The following is a 23,215-nucleotide window of genomic DNA, read 5'->3' on the forward strand; positions in this document are numbered from 1 at the left end:
AGTATGGCGAGAACAAAGCGTGAGTAAGGGTGAAATAGAAGAAAATTAGGCAAAAAGCAAAAGAGTAAGCTAGAAAGAAAGAATAGGACACATGCAGGAGAAGAATCAGATGGAGAAAGATAATTTTGAAAAAAAGAGCTGTCACAGACAGGAACAAAGTAGGGGGAGAAAATGTGTTGAGAAAAAAGTGACGAAGTGTAAAATGTGAAGAGAGAAAGAGAGAAGGAGGGAGGATGACTTTGAGCGAAGCCTATTACCTCGTAGCCCAGCCGTGCAGCTCTCTGGAGCAGAGTCTCTCCGGCGTTCTTGTTCACGATCAGCCGACGAGCCTCTGGCGGGATCGGACGAACAGCGGGGGGCTCAGCAGGGGGGGTCCTGTGCACCCCCGCCACCTCTGGTGGCACACCGCCAGCTCTGCTGTTAGCCTGGGGCTGCAGGGAGGGCGGACAGAGTGTGGCGGGGGAGCAGGGCTTGACTGGAGAGTAGGGATAATGATTAGGAGAGGCGGCTCCCTTCCTCGGAGCGCCATGCTGCTCACTCAGCTGAAGAGAGAGGGAAAGAGAGGGAGAAAGTGTTACAGCCACTGTCACATAGCAGACGGGACACACGTTCACAGGCACACATGGACACTCAAGGGCACAGGGATAAGATCACACACACACACACACACACACACACACACACACACACACACACACACACACACACACACACAGTTGTGTGTATTTGCATGCACACTCACACAAAACTGGTAAAAGTATACATCCATGATCACTATAGAGCAAAATTCATCCAGAAAAAAATAAAATCATATTTTCAGATAGAATTTCTCCTCAAAAAGCAATTTCTTTTTCTTTAACACCAACTCTTTTACTATTTTACCCACATACAGCTTAAAATATAGATGGATACTTAATTTACAATATTTATGTTTATGTATGATTACTGCGTATGGAAGACACAATATGCATCACAGAAAAACACACACGCTTACAGCTTTCACGCCCCACACTGCAGGTTGGCACACCACTTTTTTTTTAACCGCTAACCAACAGAGCCATCGGAGGGCAACACACAAGAGAGGGAGTTGCCTGCCTCTCTCGGTGTGCGTGCGTGTGAGTGAAGTGCGGGCCCTCTCAGTGGAATTCCATGTCGAAGCAGCTGTCAGGCTGAGGAGGAGCAGGGGAGGAGAGCAGCGCGGGCGGAAAACAACTAGCCTTTTTTCCCCCCCCTCAATTTTTCCCCATGCTCATTTTTTTTTTTTTTCCCTCTTTTGAACTTAGGCGCTTCATACGCTCGACCATGGCTGCCACATTCCTCACCGTGTGCGAGTAAGTGAGGGAGTGTGTGTGTATATGTAGCCTTGTGTTCGGCACTGAGTGCGATGTATAATTGCTCCAGGGTTTTGTTGTTATGTCAGGAATGCTCGCAAACACACAGACACTCACATCCTTGGCACGCACTTGCACACAAAACGGCGTCGATGACACACGTTTGACAATTAAGGCCAGAGACAAACACACACGCATGCAGGCGCTCCGCAGGGAGTCGATATGGGAACGAGGAGGTCAAAGCTCGAGCAGCCCTCTAAACATTTTAAACATACTTTCTTCCTCTCTCCTTCCCTCCCTCTCCCAGCTGCATAATCAGAGGCGCCGATAGGCATACTGAAACAGACTCCGCTGCTGCAAACATCCAGACTCCCGTATCACGGCCAGACACCCTATAAGCACTCACCTTGTCATCTTCAGCTGCTCCCTGATCAGCCACACAACGCTGGCCTGGGCTGTTAGCTGTGGCCTCTTTCCTTTTCTCCCGCTCTCGCTCCCTCTGACTGGTGTGTTTGGTCTTGCACGGCCGCTTGCCCTTGGGTTTGTCTGTGTCACTATGGCGACGGGGCTTGATGGGAGGGGGGGCTCCCATGGACGGCTCTGGGGCCAGAGATGGGGGGGCCCTTCTGGGCTCCTTGAGGCCACGGTCACCTGAGAAGGGGCCCGGTGGTAGCGCTCTGTCCTTCAGTTGGCCGGGGGGAAGGGGAGAAGTAGCTACTCCTGGAAAAGGAGGAGAGAGAAAAGGGAGGCAGAGTGAGCGGCTAATAGTGTGAGAGCTCAGAGGAAAGGGAGGATGGGAAGGTATTGCAAGGCCATCTCTCACCCTCTGTTGGTTTATTAATGAGCGCACAGAGCTGTCTGGGAGCGCAGCATGTCTGCTCGCTCAGGATGTTTTTTTTTTTTTTTTTTTTAAACACACACACACACACACACACACACACACACACACACACACACACACACACACACACACACACACACACACACATCTTGTGCCCCACTCATTTACTGCAACAAGGACCCTGCTATGAGTTAAATTCTTTAACAAATGTGGCGCTGTCTGGTTTCAGCCTCTTATGGTACATATTTACACAAAAAATAAAAACATGCCTATAAAGCCAAAATATCAAAAGCTATTTAATAGCTAAATGGAAATAGATTTCCTCCTGAGGATCATTGCAAAGCATCTTCTAACTACTTAGGAATGTGGTCTAGGTCTGATTTGTGTGACAATAGAACCTTTAAAATAAACAGTCCATTAAATCAGTACTAGGCTGAGAACCAATGAGGAGGAAAGTGAAATTATATATTTTGCTCATGCTTAAATATATACAGCCACTGTCAATGTTAACCCTGTTGCAGAGGAAACCTTTTAGAATATGAGACTAACAAAGATGAATGTGTTTTATCCAATTAGTTGGAGTCCTGAAAAAAAGGAAGAAAAAAAAGAAAGACCACAGCCCTGACAGACACACAGTGGAATAACATTCATTGTAAAATCACAACTGTTGCCAGGGTGATGTTATCTAAAAAGGTGAAAGCAAAAAATAAAAAGAATTCAGTGGCCAATCAAGGCCTGTGGTTTCTGCAGAAAACATGAAACCAAAAAATGTATTCACTTCCTTTAATCTCTCTCCTGTTCTTTTATTCTCTCTTCAGCTGGAACTCCCTCTGTCTCAGTTTGGGCACTTGAATAAGGGAAAGCCCTGGTACGCGCATGCACGCACGCACGCACGCACGCACACATGCACACACACACCTTCCTTTTCCTGTGACTGGTCTTTAGGGGAAAAAAGAAAGAAAAATAATTGATCACACATTAGTCACACTACACCTGCCCACGCATATCTCCACCAGCCACTTCCCTCATTCACACTTTCATCATTCTTACAGAGCCTGCTGTTGACCAGCTCAACAAAAAGCCCAAAACCACAGGGGGGAGGAGTATTTTAGCTTTTAGTCCCCATGTCCCATTTCTGATTCCCTTGCCTTTCCTCTGGCAGGAGGAAGTATTCTCTACCTCATTTCCTCTGCCCCCTCCCAAAAGGATCACGGGAAATCCCCCAAAAGTCAGACCGCTCAACAAGAAAGTGAAACGTGAGCCAAAGATAGATTTCCGTTACCCTAGCTGAACTCTGAGTTACAGCAGCGGTTTGCACGGCTGGCGGTTCATTCTTACCATTAAGAAGCTTCTCACAGCCCCATTTCCTGTTGATCTCGGCTCTATGCGCTGCGGCTCGGTCCTCTGGCTCACCAGGCCTAATCTTGCGTTCCCGTAGGCTCTGGACCGGGGCTACTAATCGGGGCTGGGGCCATGCTCTCTCCTGTTTGATTAGGGACCCGTCAGGGGAAGCTGCGCCGGCAGTGGGCTTGCTGAGTCGCAGTCCCTTCAGCTCGATGCAGACCTTGAGCTTCCGAACCTCGTCGTCGTCATCTTCATCAGGACTGGCCTGCTCACGCTCATCTGTGGATAACAAACAGACTTTGCATTGTTTGCCATATCTAATATACAGTACAACTACGGTATATTGCCTAGAAAGGCATTGTCCTGTGAAAACCTTGAAATGTTTTCAAGGTTTAATTAAGATTAGATAAAAGAAAATGATCATCCCTCACTTACAAAGTTTAGGAAAACCCCGATAGATAAACTCAGCAATGCATTGTGGGCAAGCTTAAAGAACTACAGTTTTTCTTCAAAGTGTCTATGAGTTGACATTTTGGACATACACTTTTTTTTTCACTCATTCAAAAAGACACTACTCTCATCTTCTGCAGCACAAAACACTATTGTATGTACATACCTACCGACCTGCAGACAACTGAGCACAAAGAACTAAGGCCATTAATCACTATATTCTTATGGCTTGTAAAACTCTAAGCCTTACATTTAACACAAACGCAGAGAGGCAGGGAGCTGGATGCGAAACAGACAGATTGAGGAGTTAAAGGGAAAGAGGAGTCAAGAATGGGGCGGAGAGACAAAGCAATAAAGACTAGAGAAGCAGAGGGAGAGTTCTCCCCCCTTGAAATTCACTGGGGACGGGTATTTGACTCGTCTTCCAGTGCCGGGGAGAGCAAGCGCGATCCCGCATGCCAGAAAGAAAAAAAAAGGAAACCCAAACAGATGAGGGAAAAAAGAAAGGAGATGAAAAGAGAAGAAAAGAGCAGCTTTGAAGAGGGTGGGTAAGCGCAGTGGAGGAACGTCGGAGCTGAAAGAAGAGAGAGAGAATGGCTGTCCCTCTTCCTCGCTTCTCTCTCGCACTCCGCTCAAAGGCAGGATTAAACACTTCTCTGAGCTGGCTGCCACACAGAGCGAAAGACGGGACAGAGCGTGGTAAGGGGGAAAGAGCGGGGGTTGTGATGGAGCGGGTTTAAGGTGGAATTGATTGGGAAGGAGGAAGCGACAAAAGCAATAGAAAGACTTATTTTTAAAGAACAAGGGATGAGACAGTGCTCAGCATAACACAGGATGAAGGGGAAAGAATGGGCAGAATTAGAGAGATGAACGAAAAGCAGATGAAGGTGGGAGAGGATTTGAACAATATGGAAGTGGCTGTGGGTGACGATGCACGTTTAAGAAATTCTTACCCGTAGAAATCTTTGCTCTTTTCTCTGGGTGGGACAGCCTCTCTCCTTCCTCCCACTCTGTGTCCTGCTTTTCAGCCTTGAGGCCAAGCTGGCGTTTCCTGGTGGGTCCAAAGCCAGAGCTGGCCTTTTCCTCAAGGTATCCTTTTGCCGCAGTCAAAGTGGGGGGTAAACAATGACCTCCTTCTGACTCCCTCTTCACCTTCCTGGCTCCGTCATTTAGCCCTCCTTGGCTGGCACCTATGGGCCCCTCTCGAGCCCCATGCCCTGGGGACAAAGGCTCATTCAGGCCCCCACACCTCTGGAGGACTGGAACTCTGTTGTTTGCGTACACTGGCCGGACACCTGAGCAAAGCAAAGACAGGCAGATGGAAATATGGGTAGGGAGGAGGGGGCACACAGAGAGAGAATGCAGACAGACCGACCGCAAACCAGACAGACAAACAGAAAGAGAGCAAGAAAACAAGGGGCGGGGGTAAGACAGGGTAGGGGATTGACAGAGGGAGAATGCCAGTTAAACACCCGCCAGCTTTTATTCTGCTTTAAAGACAGGCAGTAAAACTTTGATGGGGTAAAGACTTTTTAATCTGATGTGAGCCGAGCCAACGGGCTGACGGTTCAGTGCAGCCACTCGCACTTCCAGCAAGGAGAGGCAAGAAAACATCCTGCGCACTCGCTGCACACGGAGACACCCCCCCCACCTCCTTCTCTGTCCTCCCCCACGGCATGACCGCACCACGCCCTTCTCACACTGAGCGTGACTCTCAACCCCGACTCCCTCGCGCTCTCTGTCTCTCTCCATGCCATAATTAGGCTCACACGTCAGCCGCGGCCTCGCTCCAACACACAGCTGGGCTCCCAGCCAACGTAACTAACCCCCTCCCTCCCCCTCTTTCCGTTGCGCTCTCCCATCCGCTTTCACCCACCAACTCTCCCCCTGCTTTCACTCTCTCACTCAGGCAATCTCTGCCCCTCCTTCTCTTGCCCTCCCTCTCGATCGTCTCTATGCGCAGATAAGCACAAAAGACTTCTTGAAAATAAAAATCCCCCTCTCCGTCTCTCCTGCTGGCTCGTTCACTTGCGCTGCCTAGCTTGTGTAAAAGTGTGCGCGTGCGTGCGGAAGAGCGTGTCTTTTTTTAGAGTGACCCGGTCTTGCCTCAGCATTTGCTGCAAGTGCATGTGAGTGTGCAAGCACACCTATTGTTTGTGTTCCTTTCTGAGTGTTCATTTGCAGAGTGGATGCGTGTGTGTGTGCGCATGTGTGCATGCGTGCGTGCGTGCATTACGAGTGTGTGTGTGTGTGTGTGTGTGTGGGGTGCTGGGTTACTCACCCTCCCTCTCTCCCTGCCTGGTGGTGTGTTGGCAGTGTTCCAGCACTCGCTCTCTGCGCTGGCCGTCTGCCAGCTCCCGTCCTGCTGCCGCTGCCGAGGCAGACACACACACACCGCCGCCCTCCTTCTCCTTCAGCTCCAGCTCCGAGAACCGCATCATTGCCCGCTGTGCGCACACACACACACACACACACACACACACACACAAATGCAGAGAAAACCCATGAAACCCACTCATCGTCTGCCCACGTCGCACACACACCTCTCTAAGCCTCAATCTGGCCTCAACAGCTACAGAAGCAAAAATTGCGTCAGAAATCACATTGTCTTAAAATCAAAGAAAAATGCCAAAGAAATTAAACCCACACACAAACGCACACAGGACAAAAGGGTAGACAGATAAATCACAAGCATGGCATCAAGACACAGATTAGACTACTGCAGCCACTGTGAGTCCATGCGCTCTGGGGCTTAAATCCCTTCCTGAAACATAAACATGGCTAGGAAACATATACATCTAAGCCCTGAGGCAGAGAGAGGAGATGAAAGAGAGGAAAGAAGGGAGTGGGGAGAAAAAGGAGAGTGCAGCGATACAGAGTACAAAAGGAGACAGAGCCCATCAGAGGCAGATGTGATAAGAAATTTAAAGAACTGACCTCCCAGTTAGCTGCAGGTTGACTTATATTACTCCCCTCTCGTGATATGACTTCCATCTAAGCAATTAGAATGGGGGGGCTCAATATATCTGTCCATCATTTCATCTTTTTTTGAATGAATTTATGTTATGGTTCTCCAAGTTTGTTTACACACAATAGGCAGCCACAATCCCACAGAATAACACAATCAAATTAAAGTGACTCAACAGGTCAATTAACACTGCATCAAAACAAAACTATCAAATACTTTCTGAACTGCATGAATGACAAATTTGAAAAAGAGAATCAAAACAGTAGGTTCATTTTAAGCATGCTTGATAAAGCTAATTCAGTTTTAGCGGCCTTGTGTTTTTTTCCCAAACAGACATCTAATTTTGTACATGTCCAGAAATAGAGCGTTTGATAGCTTTGTGTTGCAGCTGTGCATTGACAAGCATGACACAGACAAAACCACAGTTTTCTAGGGCGTGTTCACAACATACACAGACATGTGCAACGTATAAAAGATATCTGCCTCTGAGCCAGTGGATAATATAGCGTAGGGTTTGTTCGTGTTTCTATGCTTAACATTGAGCACATAAAAGAACCAGAGGTAAACGTCTAAAATGAATGGCTCAATGTGTGTATTTGAGTGACAGGGGATAATGGCCAAGTGTAAGGCACGCCGCTGTAATTGTGCATTCATAGAATGTGATGTGGGTTAGGAGAAAGGGACTTTTAGCCAATGGGGTGAGGATAATTATGACCTTGGACAGTAAGCAGGCAGGGCAGCATAGGCCATCAGGTGGAGGAAGGTTAGGGGAGGATAGCGACTGGCAAGTGGGGGCATGCAAAAAGCCTAAGAAGAACCCCAAAAAGGGCAGCTGCTGGTTTTTAACCAAACTGCAAGCCCTTTACTGCCCCTAACCTTCAGGTTAAGCATAGCCAAAGGCAGTGTGAACTGTGAGGCTGCCACAGTCATGCTCTGAAACTACAGTATATGGCTCTATAGCACAGTCAGCACTAACACATGCTTTAGCCCCAAGGCAGTCACACAAGGACAAGCACGTACGGACACACAAACACGCACGAACAGAAATAACTTTTACAATGACTGCTCACTAATCAACATACAGAGATGGCAGCCCTGGTTAACCTTTGATCTGCCCTCCCTGATAGAGGGCCTCAACTGGCCTTGCACCAGCTCACTATGACTAAGGGGAAGGTCAAGCCCATGGCCATGACAGTAGCATGACAGCATTTATATTACTCTGTACTGTGTTGTAAATGTGGAGTATGCCAATTTCATGCAGGGTTTGTTCTACAGGCAGTTCTTAATATTGCAGCAAGGGAATAAAGACTTTTATACTTAAAGAGATAAAGAGATTTCTGCGTGGATGTTAGAACTGAAAGTATGTTTGAAATGTCTGCATGTAAGAAACAGTGGTCATAATGACCCTTTCTTCAGCCCATCACCAATATATCCTGTACTGTATATATACACAAACACACAACACACACACACACACACACACACAAGGGGTAATGGCCTTACCTGCAGGGCTCTCTGTTCACGGCTCAGCTTGCTGGAGTCCGCATACAGCTCAGTGGTGACACATTTAAAGCGGTCACCAACGTAGCCTGAGGAGTTAGCGATCCTCTTGGCCAGACTGGATCTACGACAGCCTTTAGATGAAGTCAGGCCATCCTCTTCGTCATCCTCATCCCCTTCTCCCTGAGATTCCCCTAGGTCAACAATACTGTCTTCCTTTTCAGTCTCTCCCTCACACACTCTCTCCTCCTTCACCACATCTGTGCAGTGCTGAGAGAAGTGAAGAGCTCGGCAGTCTCTGTCCCCTTTGTCCTTACCAGAGCTGCGTTCCCCAGATGTGCGGGCACAGCGCAAGGTGCTCTGGTCTTGATCTTCAGGGTCTGGGCTGGGGCTCTGTTCCTCCAGGCTCTCCTCTGCTTGGGCAAACTTCCCTAGAGACATTGGGGATGTGCTAGATGTCACCCCAGGACAGCCCTTGTCCTGGAGAACCTTTGGTTTCCCAAAGGGAGCTTCTGGCTTTCTATCAGTGTGATTGGGCTTCAGGGCGGGGCTGTGTCCGGAGTGGATCGGATAAGGATGGGAAAGGTGGTGTTGGTGTTTTGGCTCGTAGTCAGTCTTTGTCAGATTTTGGTTACTATGACAACATTCATTTTGGTTAACCTTGCTGCTGGACTCAGCAGAGGGTTTGTGGACTGCTGTGGTAGACTCAATATCTGTGTCTGAGTGTACAAGGTCAATGCAGACAATCTTTTCTCTGGACGTTGCAGAGGAAGAAGGAGTTTTGCTTTGATTGCCACCGTGTCCTTGTGCTCCTGTTTCCCTATCGGACTTAATTTGGCTTCCTTCACCCATCTCTTTCCCAATGTTGTGATCTCTGTGTCCACTGCATTCTTCAACAGTTCCCCGGGATTTCTCCTGTCCCCGGGGCTTCAAAGTTGCATCTCCTCTTTCTGCAAGCTTGTCTGAGTGAGTCTGCATCAGGGGATGGGCCATCTCCTGTGAGTTATAAGTGAGGTATTCCCCTCCCGGGCCAGCTGGCAAGTTATGGTAGGGTAAAGGGTGTTTTGCTGCCAAGTGGGTTGGGTAAAGGCTGTTGCTGCCCAGTAATACTGGGTGAGGGTAGACTGGGCCTTTCCCTGCAATTGGCAGGGAGTGTAGTGCCATGCCATCAGGGATAGGGTAGTGCAGGTATCTATTGGCATAGGCCAAACTGTGGTTCAGGTAAGCGTCACTTTGAGGAAGGTAAAGGTGGCCAGGAGGGTGACCATTCTCCAAACATGGCCTCTTGTATGAGGGCACCTCTGGAGTCGTTTCACCTCTCTTAGTGGTCTGGGAGGATTTCTCTGTTCCCTCTCTGTGGTGGCCCGGATGTTCTGAATGGCTAGGGCTGTGTTTGACCCACTCACCATTGGGTTTGGGAGAAAGAGCCCTGGAGCTGACCAGAGAGGGGTGCTGAGTTGAGGAAACATTATGGTTGGCCTCCCCTATCCTTGGACACGATGAGCTACGTTGCTGAGGGAGTACTCTCTCCAGACCCTTATGTTTGATGACAGAGGGTGAGGAGCCTTTGGCTTGTGAAAGGCCCAGCTCTGCGTTAGGCCTTGGGGAGGGGGGCAAGCCTGGTGTGTGCTGTGTACGGGAAGGGGACGGGCTAGGTACAACCCAGGAGGAGTGTAAAGTGCTGATCATTTCCGGCCTCTCTGGGACCTTTGAAGAAGTGCTGCTGACCACAGAGTGCAAGTGGGAGGATGGAGAGTGGGACAGGTTTTCCTTTAGTAGCTCTCGGCTAGAGGGCAGTCCATAACGTGGGCCTGATGCTATAGTGTCCATCTTAACTGGGAATCCATTAGGGGGCAACCCAAACTCCAGCATTCTTCCAGACAAATCCAAGGGCTTCTCTGCTGAGTCTTTGGTTGCTTGGGGTTGGTGAGCTGGTCTTTCAAAATTGGGTTTGGAGGGTGACCTGCTAGGTCTCCTTTCAACCCCTACACTTCTGTGCTCAGGTGCCCCATCTCTTGGCCTAGATTTGTGGGGACTGGGCCGGGCTGGAGAGGGCTGCTCTGATGCCATGCTGCTTACAGAGAACGGATGGGAAATGGACTGCGTGGATGAGGATGAGGAAGATATTGAAGAAGTGGAGGAGGTGGGTGGGTGCCCTATCCTAGCAACTGGCCTTTGTAAATCAAGTAAATTTTCAATGTTAGCAGGAGGAGGGGGAGGTTGGGGGAGGCGAGAAGATGCATGAGGTGAAGAATCAGTAGGCAGATTATTATTATTCCCAGTACTGGTGCCACTAGTGCTATTGCTACTGGTATTATTGTTGTTGTTGCTGCTGCTGCTGCTAGAGCCCTTCCTAGAGGGAGGTCTGCTTGGTCTGCTGCTCCTGCTCGGGGACCGGTCCCTGTCTATAGCAGCCTGATGGTGCTGAGAATGAGGGGAAGGTTGGTGAAGCTGCTGTGCAAACTGAGGCGCAACACCAAGCCCCTTGTCCTGGCAGTGTACCAGTGCTGTGGGGGCCACTGTGACTGCAGGAATCCTCATCGGGGGCGCAACCAGGGGAGAAGAGATGGGAGGAGGAGGAGGATAGGGGGGCATATAGTAGAGCCTCTCAGCAGCAGAGGCAGCAGCAGGGTTAACATTGCCCCCCTGGGCTGCACACAGAGAAGGGTAGGCCAGGTGCTGCGGAAGATAGGGGTTGGGTTGGCTGAGCAAGGAGGCTTTGTACATGTTTAGAGCCGCATACTTGGATGTGTCCATGAAGGAATACATGCTTGCTTCAGGGTAGGGGCTGAGCCACGGCAGGCGGAGGTAGCTGCCACCAGCACCTGCCAAGCCCAATTCAGATGCCTTTTCTCCAGGCCCGACTCTGCGTTCCAAGCCTAGACCTTCAGCTCCAGGAACCAGCACAGGCTTGTGGAGACCTGAAGGGGTGCTCTTGTAGAGGCCCAGGTATCCATTCGTAGGCTTACGGCTGTCCAGAGGGCCATCAGGCTTGTAGATGAGTTCTGGGAGACCATCCCTGTTATAAGTGAGGGAGGGCATCTCTCGGCTCTTATCCACTGGTAGTGCCCTGATGCCTGGGTATACAACCCCACCGTGGAGACGAAGACCATCGTGCATCAGAGTGCCTCGGTCCAGCCCCATCGCTGCCAGGGGCGTCAACCTTGCATCCACCTGAAGCAAAAAAGGGATGCCAGAGAATTAAATATGACAATCACAGCAATCAGATCCCTCAAAACATGTTTGGAAAATATGACATTGAAAGCATTAACTAAAAAATACTAACAATTACTGCCAAACAAAGCACAAAAAGATTTCTTAATGTTCTTTGTTAGTTTCATGCATGTACTTAGTGAAACAGACCAAATGTTTTGTTTCCAGGTAATAGTGACTAATGTAAAGAATGAATGTAAACAGTTCTTAGGAAGAGAAAAGGGACTTGCCATGTTTTGTGTGATGTGGTTCCCTTGTCTCAGTTCCAGGTTGGTTTGTGTCTCAGCATCGACATCACGAACAGATGTTGCCCTGTGGAGATGAGCAAACAGTTAGCAGTCAGTGTCCACACACACACACACACACACACACACACACACACACACACCTCCATTAGAGTTTTGTGTTACAAAACACAATTTCTGGGTCATGTCAATTAAATTAATATATCAACATAAATATAACGGAGTAGGGCATAGGTACAAAGAAAATAAAGATAACAGCATTGTAAGCTATATTCAGCCTTCCTTTCACTCTCACACATGCACCCACATCTCCACTGAGTGGAGATGAAAGTGCTGTGTGGGCTCCCCTCCTCCCATCCGTCAACACCCCTCTGAAACCACCCCAATTCTCCAATCCCCCTCCCCTGACCCCCACCCTGTGGGCTAGACATGCATTGTAGGGCTGTGTCTATTCAGTCACGTTCCCCACACACACACAGTTTTTTCTGTGCCCTCTTTGACCTGCTCTCTCGGCTGCCTCAGCCAGCGGAGCGAGGGAAGATTATACATCAGAGACCACTTCGGTGGGAGAACATTTACCGCCCGCCAACACAGAGCCACAGATCAACAAACACTCACACCATCGAACACAGGCAATAGTATAGAATGGAAGAGAGACAGAGACTATGTAAAATTTACAGTAAACCGTAGATTTAGTTTGAGAAGGAATAACATAAGAGGACAGGTATAAAGATAAAGAACAACATGACCATTGAAGTAAAAATGGTTCTCTTTGGGGTATGTTTTTTTTTTTTTTTTTTTTTTAAATCACAAAAGAAATTACAATTACAAGATCCTTTTGTGTCTAAAAATGTTATTTAATCTGCAAATGTTTTGTATTTAAGAATTTATTTAAAGCACTGGAGTATAACAGTTATTTTATGTTAAAGGACATACAGAATAAGTCACAAGAAGATGGTTATTCATTAGTGCAAAGTTTTAGGAGATGGCAAATTTAATAATAAACAGCTAATTTACAGCAATTCATTCCAATCTGTGTTTATGTTGTGGTGTCACTTGGAAGAAAAGTGCCTTTAAATGGTAAAAGTAAAGCTTTGCCGTGCTCGACAGAGCCTCAGCTCCTCGATCATCGCAGAGAAATGCCTCTGAGCCTCACCGCTGGCTCGCCACTTTTATTGCCGTGACCTGGGGCCCATTAATCAGCCTGTTGCGGGCCCCTCGGTACGGCTCCTCCCTGCCCCAGTGCTCCCATCCCCCAACAGCTCCCCTTTCCCCGGCTCCGCGAGGCCAGTCCTGCCTCAACAACATCCGCATCTGACAGAAGTGAAATCATGTGAGTGCGGGGGTAAAACTGATAGTGTGCGTACAGCCATGCATGTGCGTTTCTGCAAATTACACACACCATTGAGAAATCACATCAGTCCCATTTCCTTTATTTCCTTGAGCGACACATGCACCTCTCTGTCTGTCTGTCTCTCTCTCTCTCTCTCACTCACACGCGCTCTGAAAAGTCTGCACTCCATGAGACCAAATATGATAATGAACAAAATAAGCCTGTAATACAACCGCAGATATTCTATGACACGCTGCCTTTATGGACATTTCCATTTAACCTAAACGCAACCTTCATTGCCAATATAATGGAATATCTGTCCTTGGCATAAACATAGCCCACATATGCGTTCCTTTTACAGGGAAACAAACAAAGCTGGGAGAAAACAGAGAGAGGAAATGATTTGTTTTTGTACAGGTCAGTACAACAAAAAGACAGTCTGGCGTTATTACTTGACAAGGTGCACACACTGTGCTGATGACCGAGTAGTGTGCACAACCACGGTACCTCTCATTTCCATGAAATTAATGGTAGTCCAGAAAAGATGAGAGGCTGCACCAGGCCTCAAGGTCAGGAACAAGCACTTGACGGCACCCTGCGTGTACCGCCGGGAATAAAACTCAGCCTTAGGATGCATGGACCTCTGTAGGTTCTGAACCAACCAACCAACCAACCAACCAACCACACACACGTTAAAATTGTGCCGAAACACAATGGCTGAAAGTGCTCCATCGGTTACTGTACTATCACCAGCCTGGAAATACTTTTGTTAAATTCTGTGCGTACTTTGAGGGAAATGGGTGCATAATACTGTTGTTACAGTCCCGAGTAAACATCTTGGACAGGCTTCCGATTTCCCATGACAGGTTTTTATTTCGATTTTATTTTATACATTTCATTTAATACATGTATATATTGTTGGATGGAAGTGATAAAGTAAGTCATTTTATGAGAGGTTGCTGCATGACGCAAAATTCACAATGTTCTTTCGATGTCCGATTTTGTTAATTCATGCACTTGGAATTTAGCAAATAAAACCACATTATTACAGTTAGACTTAGTTACACTTTCGCGCAGGACTTTCAAAATGCCCTTACAACATTGTAAATTACATCTTGACAGCTCCATGAGGTTTTGTCAGCGAAACAATATGAACAGTATGAAAACATGAGAAAATCTTCTTTAGCTTCTTTAGTCATCAGTTTAACTACACTGACAGTGTAGCTGCATTTGAACTATATTTGTCCTTTCCAAATCTTCCTGCCACAACCAATCAATTTACAACATAAAATTACTGCAGGACACTAAATATTCTAGGAAACAATTCTGGAAAGAGGTTGCTCACAATAATTAAAACAAAAAGGTAACAGGGACTAGAAGAGGTGGGGAGTAACGTGACAGGAAAAAAAAAAAAAAAAAAAAAAACTTTCCATAATACTCAATGATTTTTCACATTTCAGTGGATGCATCATTTGTTAATGAGTCTCATTTGTTTATTTTTTACCTGAAAATAAATTTTGGGAGATTGAGAGGTGGTCCCCACCTGGCGACAAGCCTTATTGTTAAATAAAGTAGTCTTGAATAGACACATTTTAGATGCTGGAAATAGCGTTCATGGAACATTACATCAACAACACACCCCGAAGTCTATGAAAGGGAGGACATTAAGTCTATATTTTAAATCTCATGTTTATAATTTCAATGAGGTCTGATCATAGAAAGAGCTTGTTGCCTGTATGCTGTCTGATATTAGTATCCTAGCCTAGAAACCGAATGCTTTGAGAATATTCTGGGATGAAATCCTTCCAAAATGTCACATGAGTGGAAGGATGGGGAAGGAGAGAGATACAGCAAAGGAGGAAAAGGCCGTGTGTTGACGCTCATCCCCGCTGCTAAGAATAGTTTGCGCAACAAACAACTCCCGACGGCCGTCCAATTCATCACAGTGGTCGGCAGCAGCAGCAGCAGCAGCAGCAGGAAGGGGAAGGGGAAGGGGAAGGGGGAGCGCAGCGGTCGGAGCTGCGTTTATACACCAGACTGCTGGAGCGGAGCCCCGACTCGCACCATTAAACGGAAAACCATCGGGTGTTTTTAGCGGAACCTTTTATAGCTCTGTATTTCAGCTTTTTTTTTTTTTTGGAAGTAAGAGCAAACAAGAACAGGAGAGAAAACAAAGTCGCTTCTCCCTCTTTTCCCTTGTTTCCAGTTTCTGACGACAATTATTTGAACTTCCTGCGACCTACGGTATACAGTACGCGCCGGCACTGCTCATCATTTCCTCCAGGGCTGAGGCCTCTCTATTCTATTCCCCGTGCAGCGTAGTGGTTGCATGCACACAGTTATATATATATATATATATTGTGTGTGTGTGTGTGTGTGTGTGTGTGTGTGTGTGTGTGTGTGTGTGTGTGTGTGTGTGTGTGTGTGTGTGTGTAAGAGACTGATGGCGATAGAGTTGGGATGTGGTTGCATTATCACTAGCAGCGTCCTCTCTTTTTACAAGTTGATAAATGCCCAACTGGAAACGCAGATCCACATTTAAAAAGAACCCAGGGCCATCAATCATTCATAAACACCTCCCCCCCCCGTGTTTGGTAGCGTTAACGAGAAATCGGGAATGTGGGTCTTGCTGTACAACGCGAGTGCAGGCACCCTCTCGCTCTTTGTCCCTGGAGCTTTGCCAGGCTCTCTGAAGCGCAGAGCTCCGTTCAGCTCTGAAAAAATGCAGTGTGACGCAGGATAATCTCCGCAGCGACGGGGGTGGGGTGGGCATAAACAGGGATTAAATGCGGGCGCGCGCGCGCACACACACAACACACACACACAGTGGTGTGTGTGTGCGAAAACGAAAGGAATTCTGTGCACACTGCCGGTGAACAAAATAGAAATCAGCGGTGACAAATCTGGAACAAAAAAAACACAAGAGCGCATACCAAAACTACAGCCCGACTACTAAGTGCACAGCCTCGGGGCCTCGCACTCTCACCAGCATCAACAACCAGCATCATACAGAGAGAGCGTGCGGAAGACAACGCGTGCCCAATTTTAATTGTTATTGATAATCAGGCTGACGTGTGCCAAATGGTCCATTTGATCATCTCAATGTAGACTCGGAGTCCAAATATGGAAGGTAGCCGTAGCCTACTGCTTCTCAGTGTAGTTTCTGGTATAACAGAAGTGTGTAGCTTGAACAGAGACAGAGGAGATAAATTCTGTACAGAGGCGCGGAGAGAGCGCTGCTGGTGGAGCGCAGAGCTGGAGGAAGCCAGCGGCGTCTCCTCAGCTGTCACATTATTAGCGACCGAGCTGTAAACAAGGGGCCCCTGCGTCCTCCCGGGCCGCTGCACAGCCGTATGCAAGTCGGTTCACGGTTCAACCCCCCCACCTCGCAGCACGGGCGTCAACAACTGCGACATTGTGAGCCCCCCATGCTGTCACTAGGGCCCAGGCGGCGGCTGCTGAACTCTCTATTCATCCCGGGCCAAATGGGGACTAAATGGCCCTTTATGCCACCAAAGGACCCGATTGTAATAGGGATGCGCATGCATGTGTCGACCCGCGTTTACTGGAGGTTTCTTGACTTTCCTTTGAAATGCTGCCGTTGCTTTCATGTGTTCCTAATGAAAGCACATGACGCTGAAGGACTGATCCCCCTACATATGACCCCCTCCTATAAATAGGATGAATAGTCTGTTTAAAGGGGAGGCTTAATTATTGGTGGCGTGTAAAGACGTAAATTAGGCTAAATGAGTGTCAGATTAAACAGGTTCCCAGTCAGTGTCAGGTAAGCAGAGTTTCCACACCTCTGGCTTTTAAAAAAGGACACACGTTAAGGTGACATGAGAAAATGATACGGAAAGGCCTAGATCCCATAACTTAAAAAAAATACATAATGTATTCTCTACTTAAAATAACTTTGATGTTTATTTGGGGGTTGGAGCCTGGTGATGATCCTCAACTCGAGGTCAAGAGCTTCATAACCAACATGAACTCAGTGATGTGCCATGCAGACAGCAGATAATCGCCTACATTCCTGCTTTTGGTTGCTGTAATAAAAACTCCTATCGCCATCACCCTGCTGCAATGCCAAGCGTCTGTGGGATTTCGTCAGATAGATAGATGCCTGAGGCACCGACATCTGAAAACAGACCGAGGCCTGATCAAGACTGAGCCTGCAGAGACTCAGAGGAGGGAGTTGAGGTGTGGCATCACTGCTAAATCAATCTTCCGATAGGCCAGAGCGAGGTCAGTATACTAGAATACAATCAGTGAGTTTTCGATTTTAATAACAGTCCCCGTATCCATAGCACATGAAGTCACGGCATCTCACATATCAGCAAAACCATTCAAGTCTCAATGTTACTTTTGGAGACGTGATTGACAAACATTACATAGGGGAGAGGAACTCTAAAAAACTGGGCATAAACTAACATCTGTGCCTAATCGGCCGCAGAAATATCAGTGTTAATATGCAAGACAGTTGTTAGAGTAGAGAATAATGCGAGATGTGGTTCTCCGTAAAGACCGCCTCTGTGCCGGCTAAACAGTACTGGGGGCCGACACATCTCTGCGGGGAAGTGATCCGTGCGCTCCAGACCTAGTCGAAACAAAAAGCTTTGTGGAGCGCTGAGAGAGAGGGGAAGGGAGGGAGGGAGGGGGAGGAGACAGCTCTCCCGTTTCATCGCGAGGTCCCGGGAGGCCAGCACGGAGCATAGCTTCAATCAAACCGTGACGTCTCCTCCGGGAGCTGCGCAGCGCCTGGAAAACTGATCTCTCCTCGGCTCTCTGCCGTGCCTCCGCTTTTGTTCACACGCACCTCGCCTCAGCAGAGAGTGCAGCGCCGGCAGCGACGAGACTGTTGTTTTATATCCAGGCGTGAGAGAGGGAGAGGAAAAAAAAAAAAAATACAGCGCGACAACAATAAGACAGAGCTCGTGTCTCCGACTGGATATAAAACAGAACACGGGCATTTCTCTTTATGTTTTTACACATTTACCCCCTGCCTGTTGTCCAACACGTTAGGATAGGTTTAATATGCAAAAGTGGTCCTCCTGTGATTTTATTGACATGCTCTCTGTGCGTAAAAGTCCCTGCGTGCTCCTTATTGATTCCAGATAAGAAAAGCGGACAAACAGCAAGTTAATGGGTTTAAAATGGAGGTGGTGTGGTTGTTCCTATACACAGCAGCAGCAGACCCCCGCCGCCTCAACCCCCCCCCCACGGAGAAACCACGCTGACACATCCACTGTCACACATCACTCAGCATGACAATATGGCCCAGCAGGCACGAGGCAGGTGATAGCTTCAGGTGCGCCTTCCCCCTCAACATGCAGATCCTTTTAAACTCTTAACTCTGGATTTCATCACAAAATGCTGTAAAATTGGGCTCCTCGGACGTTTTAATGTTACAAACACCTATTCATATATGGATTGTGTTACTTACGTGGAGAGACGAGGCTGGCAGAGGTGAAAGGGAAACAAGCCGAGCGCCAAAATGAAAACCCTATTTTGTTTGGGTGGCCACCCTGGACCCCCACTCTGACAGCTAACGGGCCTGAGCAATAAAACACTGTTTTTGGAAGAAGTGTGAAATCCTCTCGCATGAAAAGAGAGAGAGAGAAAAAAAATCATTATACCAATCTCTGGTAAGCAGCCCTCCCCCTCTGTGTTTCAACACCTGGAAAACAGATCAGCCCCAAACTGACTTTAGCGCACAGTGGAAAAATGATGCGCAAAACAGTCGACAGGGTACACTATAAATAAACTCGGCCCACACAAAATGTGAAGTATTTGTTTGACGTTTCCACAACACACTTCTTGGGGAACATGCTTTATTACCAAAAGATGGGTTTAAAAAAAGCCAGCCATGAAGAAGGCTATCATTGCTTTACAGTTTGTGGGTTATTGAGAAAGACGCTAAAGACAGGTGGGGAGATATCTGTATGCAAGAAAACATAATTATTATGGTATAGTTGCATAATTCTATTTTTGTGAGAAAGTCCCAAGACCAAATCAAGATGAAAACCCACTATTGTGGCACAAAAAGGCCCATCCAAACCTGAAGCCATACCTTAATACACATGCGTGTCCCTATTATTTCCACCAAAACAAGCTCAAGGTAACAAGTGGAGCAATGCAGCATAACATGTTATTTAGACAATTTGGTAAATAATTAGCCATATAGTTGTATGGATCACTGTTCATAAACCTCACATTAGGAACAGTGGTCCAACATTTCAAGATCTCCACTGGTTTTATTTGGTTTTTATCCTTTAAAAAACTACAAGATCCAATGTAACTTATAGTGACAAGAGTCATCTACCTGAAAGTACCTATGGGGGCTGAGGTTGCATTTAAATATAATGAATCTTTTATTCTGCATCAAACCCCCCCCTGCTTTGTTCCCTCGAAAGGTCCCAACACGACGTCCTGCTCTCCCAACCTGCTCGAGCGTCAGCCGCCTGCGTTATGAGCGACTTTCTACTTTATATCGTGCGCGGATTGGCTGCCGGGGCTGAAGTGGTCTTTTAGTAGCTGCTTCCCTCACTAAGCTCGTCAATGAGCTGGAGCCAGCCAATATGAGGCTCATCGATCCTGCTAAGAGAGCGTCCCCTAATTAGTGCCTGTGTGGCTCCAGGACAGGCAGCAGGCGTAGCGGAACGAGGAAAAGTCCCGCGATATGAGCCGTTCTCCTGCGACCGAGTGTGGCACTGACAAAGTCATTTTAAGACAAATGACTGTGCTTTGCTGGTCATGAAATACCGGCTACGCAGCCCACTGAGGAGCTTTAAAGAATTGTTTTGAAAGACGGTTTAGTTTGGAACAAATCCAACACGCCCTGCAGCACTAATTTCAATTACACAGCAACTTCATAAGATGTTGTTCATAGCCTACTGATCGCTGCCGCCCACAAACTGGTGCAGGGGAAAGATGACGGTGGAAGTAAAAATTAATTATTTAAATGGCACAGTATATAAATTAGTGGAGTGGTTTAAAATGCGAATTGCAACGAAGAAATTACAGTGACAGAAATAAGTGCCATGCACTTTTTTTTTTAAACTATTTGAATAGCCTATTTAGAGTCTGGAGTGACGTTCTCCCTACAAGAGGAGCGCGTATCGTAGCTGCAGGGGAAGAGGGTCCTAACTATCGCTACATGAATCCTCCGTGCGCAAAGGTTATTCCCCCGGCAGTGGAAAGACTAGACACAGCAAGACTGCATGCACGAGTGGAAGACAACGTACTGCAGCGCAAAGTCATATCGGAGAACACCTGCAAGACATGAAGTGAGTGAGTGTGAGTGTGTGTGTGTGTGTGTGTGTGTGTGTGTGTGTGTGTGTGTGTGTGTGTGTGTGTGTGTGTGTGTGTGTGTGTGTGTTGGCAGGTTGCCAGAGCGGTTTCCATCAACTAGACAGAAAGGTGATCGGTGCAGCCCCTTCTCTCCCCCCCCTCTCCTCCCAACACTGGGGCTGATAAGCGACTGATCAACGTCCACTCTCTCCAAACAAAGCCCCCCACACACCTCCCCCACGAACACACACACTCAGCTGCCACACCAAAACACACACACACACCGCGGGGATGCCCTCCAACTGAACCGTAAACGGAGCAGCACCGCTCGCTTTCCTTTGGCAGGGCGAGGCTGGATTCCGTAACCTTGTTCAGCGCAGAAGGTCCGTGTGCGCGCACGCACACGCGTACATACACACGCTCCCACCCTCGCCCCAGAGGCTCTCACACACTTCGTCACTAAACAGAGTGCGAAAAGCCTGAATATTCACCATCAAGGACGGCGCCACTTTCAAGTCCGCTAATCTCTGGGACGTCCTTCTCACCTCCCTCCGGTTGACAGGACAGTTGTAAAAAGGCCAAGCTCAGGGTCGGATCATTGTGTGCGTGTGCGTGTGCGTGTGTGTGTTATTTATCAACCACATGCCACTGCCCCGCCGAAACGCACAAAGACCACCCTATGCGCTATTATTAGAAGTGGCCGATCCTCTCCCAGTCTCTGCGCACAACACCGGACTATCGCGTTTACATTCAACCCTACATGAAGACTGTCTTTGATTTAAAAACACATTGTATGTAAACACTGGATCTTTTAAAAGTATAGAAAGCAGACAACAATTTAGAAGCAAAAAAAAAAAAAAGCACTATGCGTTTTGTGTCCTTATGCAGGAAATTTCACATCGCCGGACTCATGTGAAATAAAATACATTTCGATTTGTCATTGATTGCCTCACCTGGTTAATTGGTGCTAGTTCCAGCCGTCGTCCGGGCGCCCCAACTCACGCCTTTTTCCTGTTTTTCCAAGTTAACTAGAGGGACAGCGATCCGTGCGTACGTAGACCAGCCCGGTTACGATCCTGTCTGCTGGAGACCCACAATCCCGGCCAAAGAAAAAAATAACTAAAAGTGTCAAACAGGTTATCCACTTGTCAAGAAACAAAACAAGTCTTACATATAAAGCTCTCGGTCCTTATTCTATTGTCTACAGACAACTCTCATCCATTACCCTATATTTCAAGCTGACTTTTTTTTGCTGCTGCAAATGTCACTTGTGTTGCCAGAAAGCACCAAAAAGATCCTGCGCGGAGGAAAAACCAACGTCAGGATGTAGAGAAATCCACAAAAGAAAATCCGTTAAGGTCCTTTCATTCGGAGAGACCAATGCGCCGTGCGGCCCGGGCCCCCACAGGATACAGGTGGCGAGGTCGGCGGACTCGCGGAGAAATTAATTCAGCTCTGCCGTACCTCGCAGCAGCGCCATGTTGGGTTTCAGCGGAGCACGCCGTCCTCGGAAAAAGCCCCTTTCTCCCGCTCTCCGTCACTCCATGTCCTCTCCGATAGCGGATTCTGTGTCTCGTAAGGTTTGCTGAAGGTTATTCCGTGTAGCTTTTCGTCCCGCGTCTTGTTCGAGAAGCGTAGAGAACACCCCGGTTCGCACCGAGGACGCGCGGAGCTGTACGGGGAGTGCCGCACAGAATGGATGAAGGCTGCCGAGACCGAGAGACTCGCTCCACTCCCACTCGCGCAGACTCTACCCAGAAGGCCAGTCGGGAGACCGCAATTACCATAAGCCTCCAGCGCACGGCACTGGCTGCGCGCGCACGCACACACACACAGAAAAACGCACGCACGCATACACACACACACACACACACACACACACACACACACAAGCTCCGCTGAAACTCCAAAACAGGAATAAGCGATGTTTTAACAACAGAAATAAGGCAGTAAATAAAGTACAAAATATGATAATAATAATATTTTAAACGTTTTCCAAAATAAGGAAACAATTAGCCTAGATATTTGAAGGAAAAGTGCACTAATCCAAAAGGTATGTTGACAAAGAGACACACATATATATTACCATATAAGATATACAGTTTGCTATACATTGAGTGTAGGTGATGGTGGACGACAGAATGTACACTGTAACCAACTGGGTGTTATTTATCTTATTTATAATCGTACAATCACTGGTGTTGGTTTTGTACCTTAGCTTCCCATTTTTTAGTATTGTTTGTTGTTCATTTTTTGGATAAAAAATAGACTGAGTACAGATACAAATTAAATGTCACTTCTGTTTTTTCCAAACCAACAAGGTAAATCTGTGAAGCACGAGGCAATAGAGAGGGGGAGAGAGGGGGGGGGGGAGAGGGAGAGGCAGCTCAAGGCTGGGGCACATCTGTTAAGGCTCCCATGTCAAGTGAAGGAGGAGGAGGGAGGCTATGAATATCAAGCCTGAGGTGTGTGTGCGCATCATATGCCTGTGTGTGTGTGTGTGAGTGAGAGAGAGAGAGAGAGAGAGAGAGAGAAGAGAGAAAAGCCAGCAGACAGACAGAAGCAGAGTAGGAGTAGGAAAAAGAGGGGGACTTGGAAATGGAAGATCTGGCTGCGTTCGCCACAGCTGTTGAAAGTAGGAGTTAGACCAGACTGTCATACACAAACAAACACAAAGCTCACAAAGCACTCACATATGGG

General features: G+C 47.6%; 1 protein-coding gene across 2 annotated transcripts in view; it reads right to left on the bottom strand.

The window, feature by feature from the left end:
• bcor (BCL6 corepressor) overlaps positions 1 to 22,343 on the bottom strand; it is a 33,723-nt gene extending 11,380 nt beyond the window's left edge. Inside the window, exons 1-9 of one of the 2 annotated variants that reach the window (XM_039817079.1) lie at positions 21,469 to 22,343; positions 11,878 to 11,959; positions 8,438 to 11,608; positions 6,904 to 6,960; positions 6,248 to 6,413; positions 4,920 to 5,261; positions 3,511 to 3,795; positions 1,738 to 2,051; positions 258 to 542 (exon numbers count right to left, since the gene is read on the bottom strand). In XM_039817079.1, coding sequence (XP_039673013.1) covers positions 258 to 542; positions 1,738 to 2,051; positions 3,511 to 3,795; positions 4,920 to 5,261; positions 6,248 to 6,413; positions 6,904 to 6,960; positions 8,438 to 11,608; positions 11,878 to 11,880 — 4,623 coding nt within the window. In that variant the 5' untranslated portion in view covers positions 11,881 to 11,959; positions 21,469 to 22,343. The remainder of the gene's footprint in view (positions 1 to 257; positions 543 to 1,737; positions 2,052 to 3,510; positions 3,796 to 4,919; positions 5,262 to 6,247; positions 6,414 to 6,903; positions 6,961 to 8,437; positions 11,609 to 11,877; positions 11,960 to 21,468) is intronic. The other variant, XM_039817080.1, reaches the window with a different exon arrangement.
• Between the last annotated feature and the right edge of the window lie 872 nt (positions 22,344 to 23,215).

The sequence above is a fragment of the Perca fluviatilis genome, chromosome 12, assembly GCF_010015445.1.
Source record: "Perca fluviatilis chromosome 12, GENO_Pfluv_1.0, whole genome shotgun sequence".
NCBI classification, from domain to species: Eukaryota; Metazoa; Chordata; class Actinopteri; order Perciformes; family Percidae; genus Perca; species Perca fluviatilis.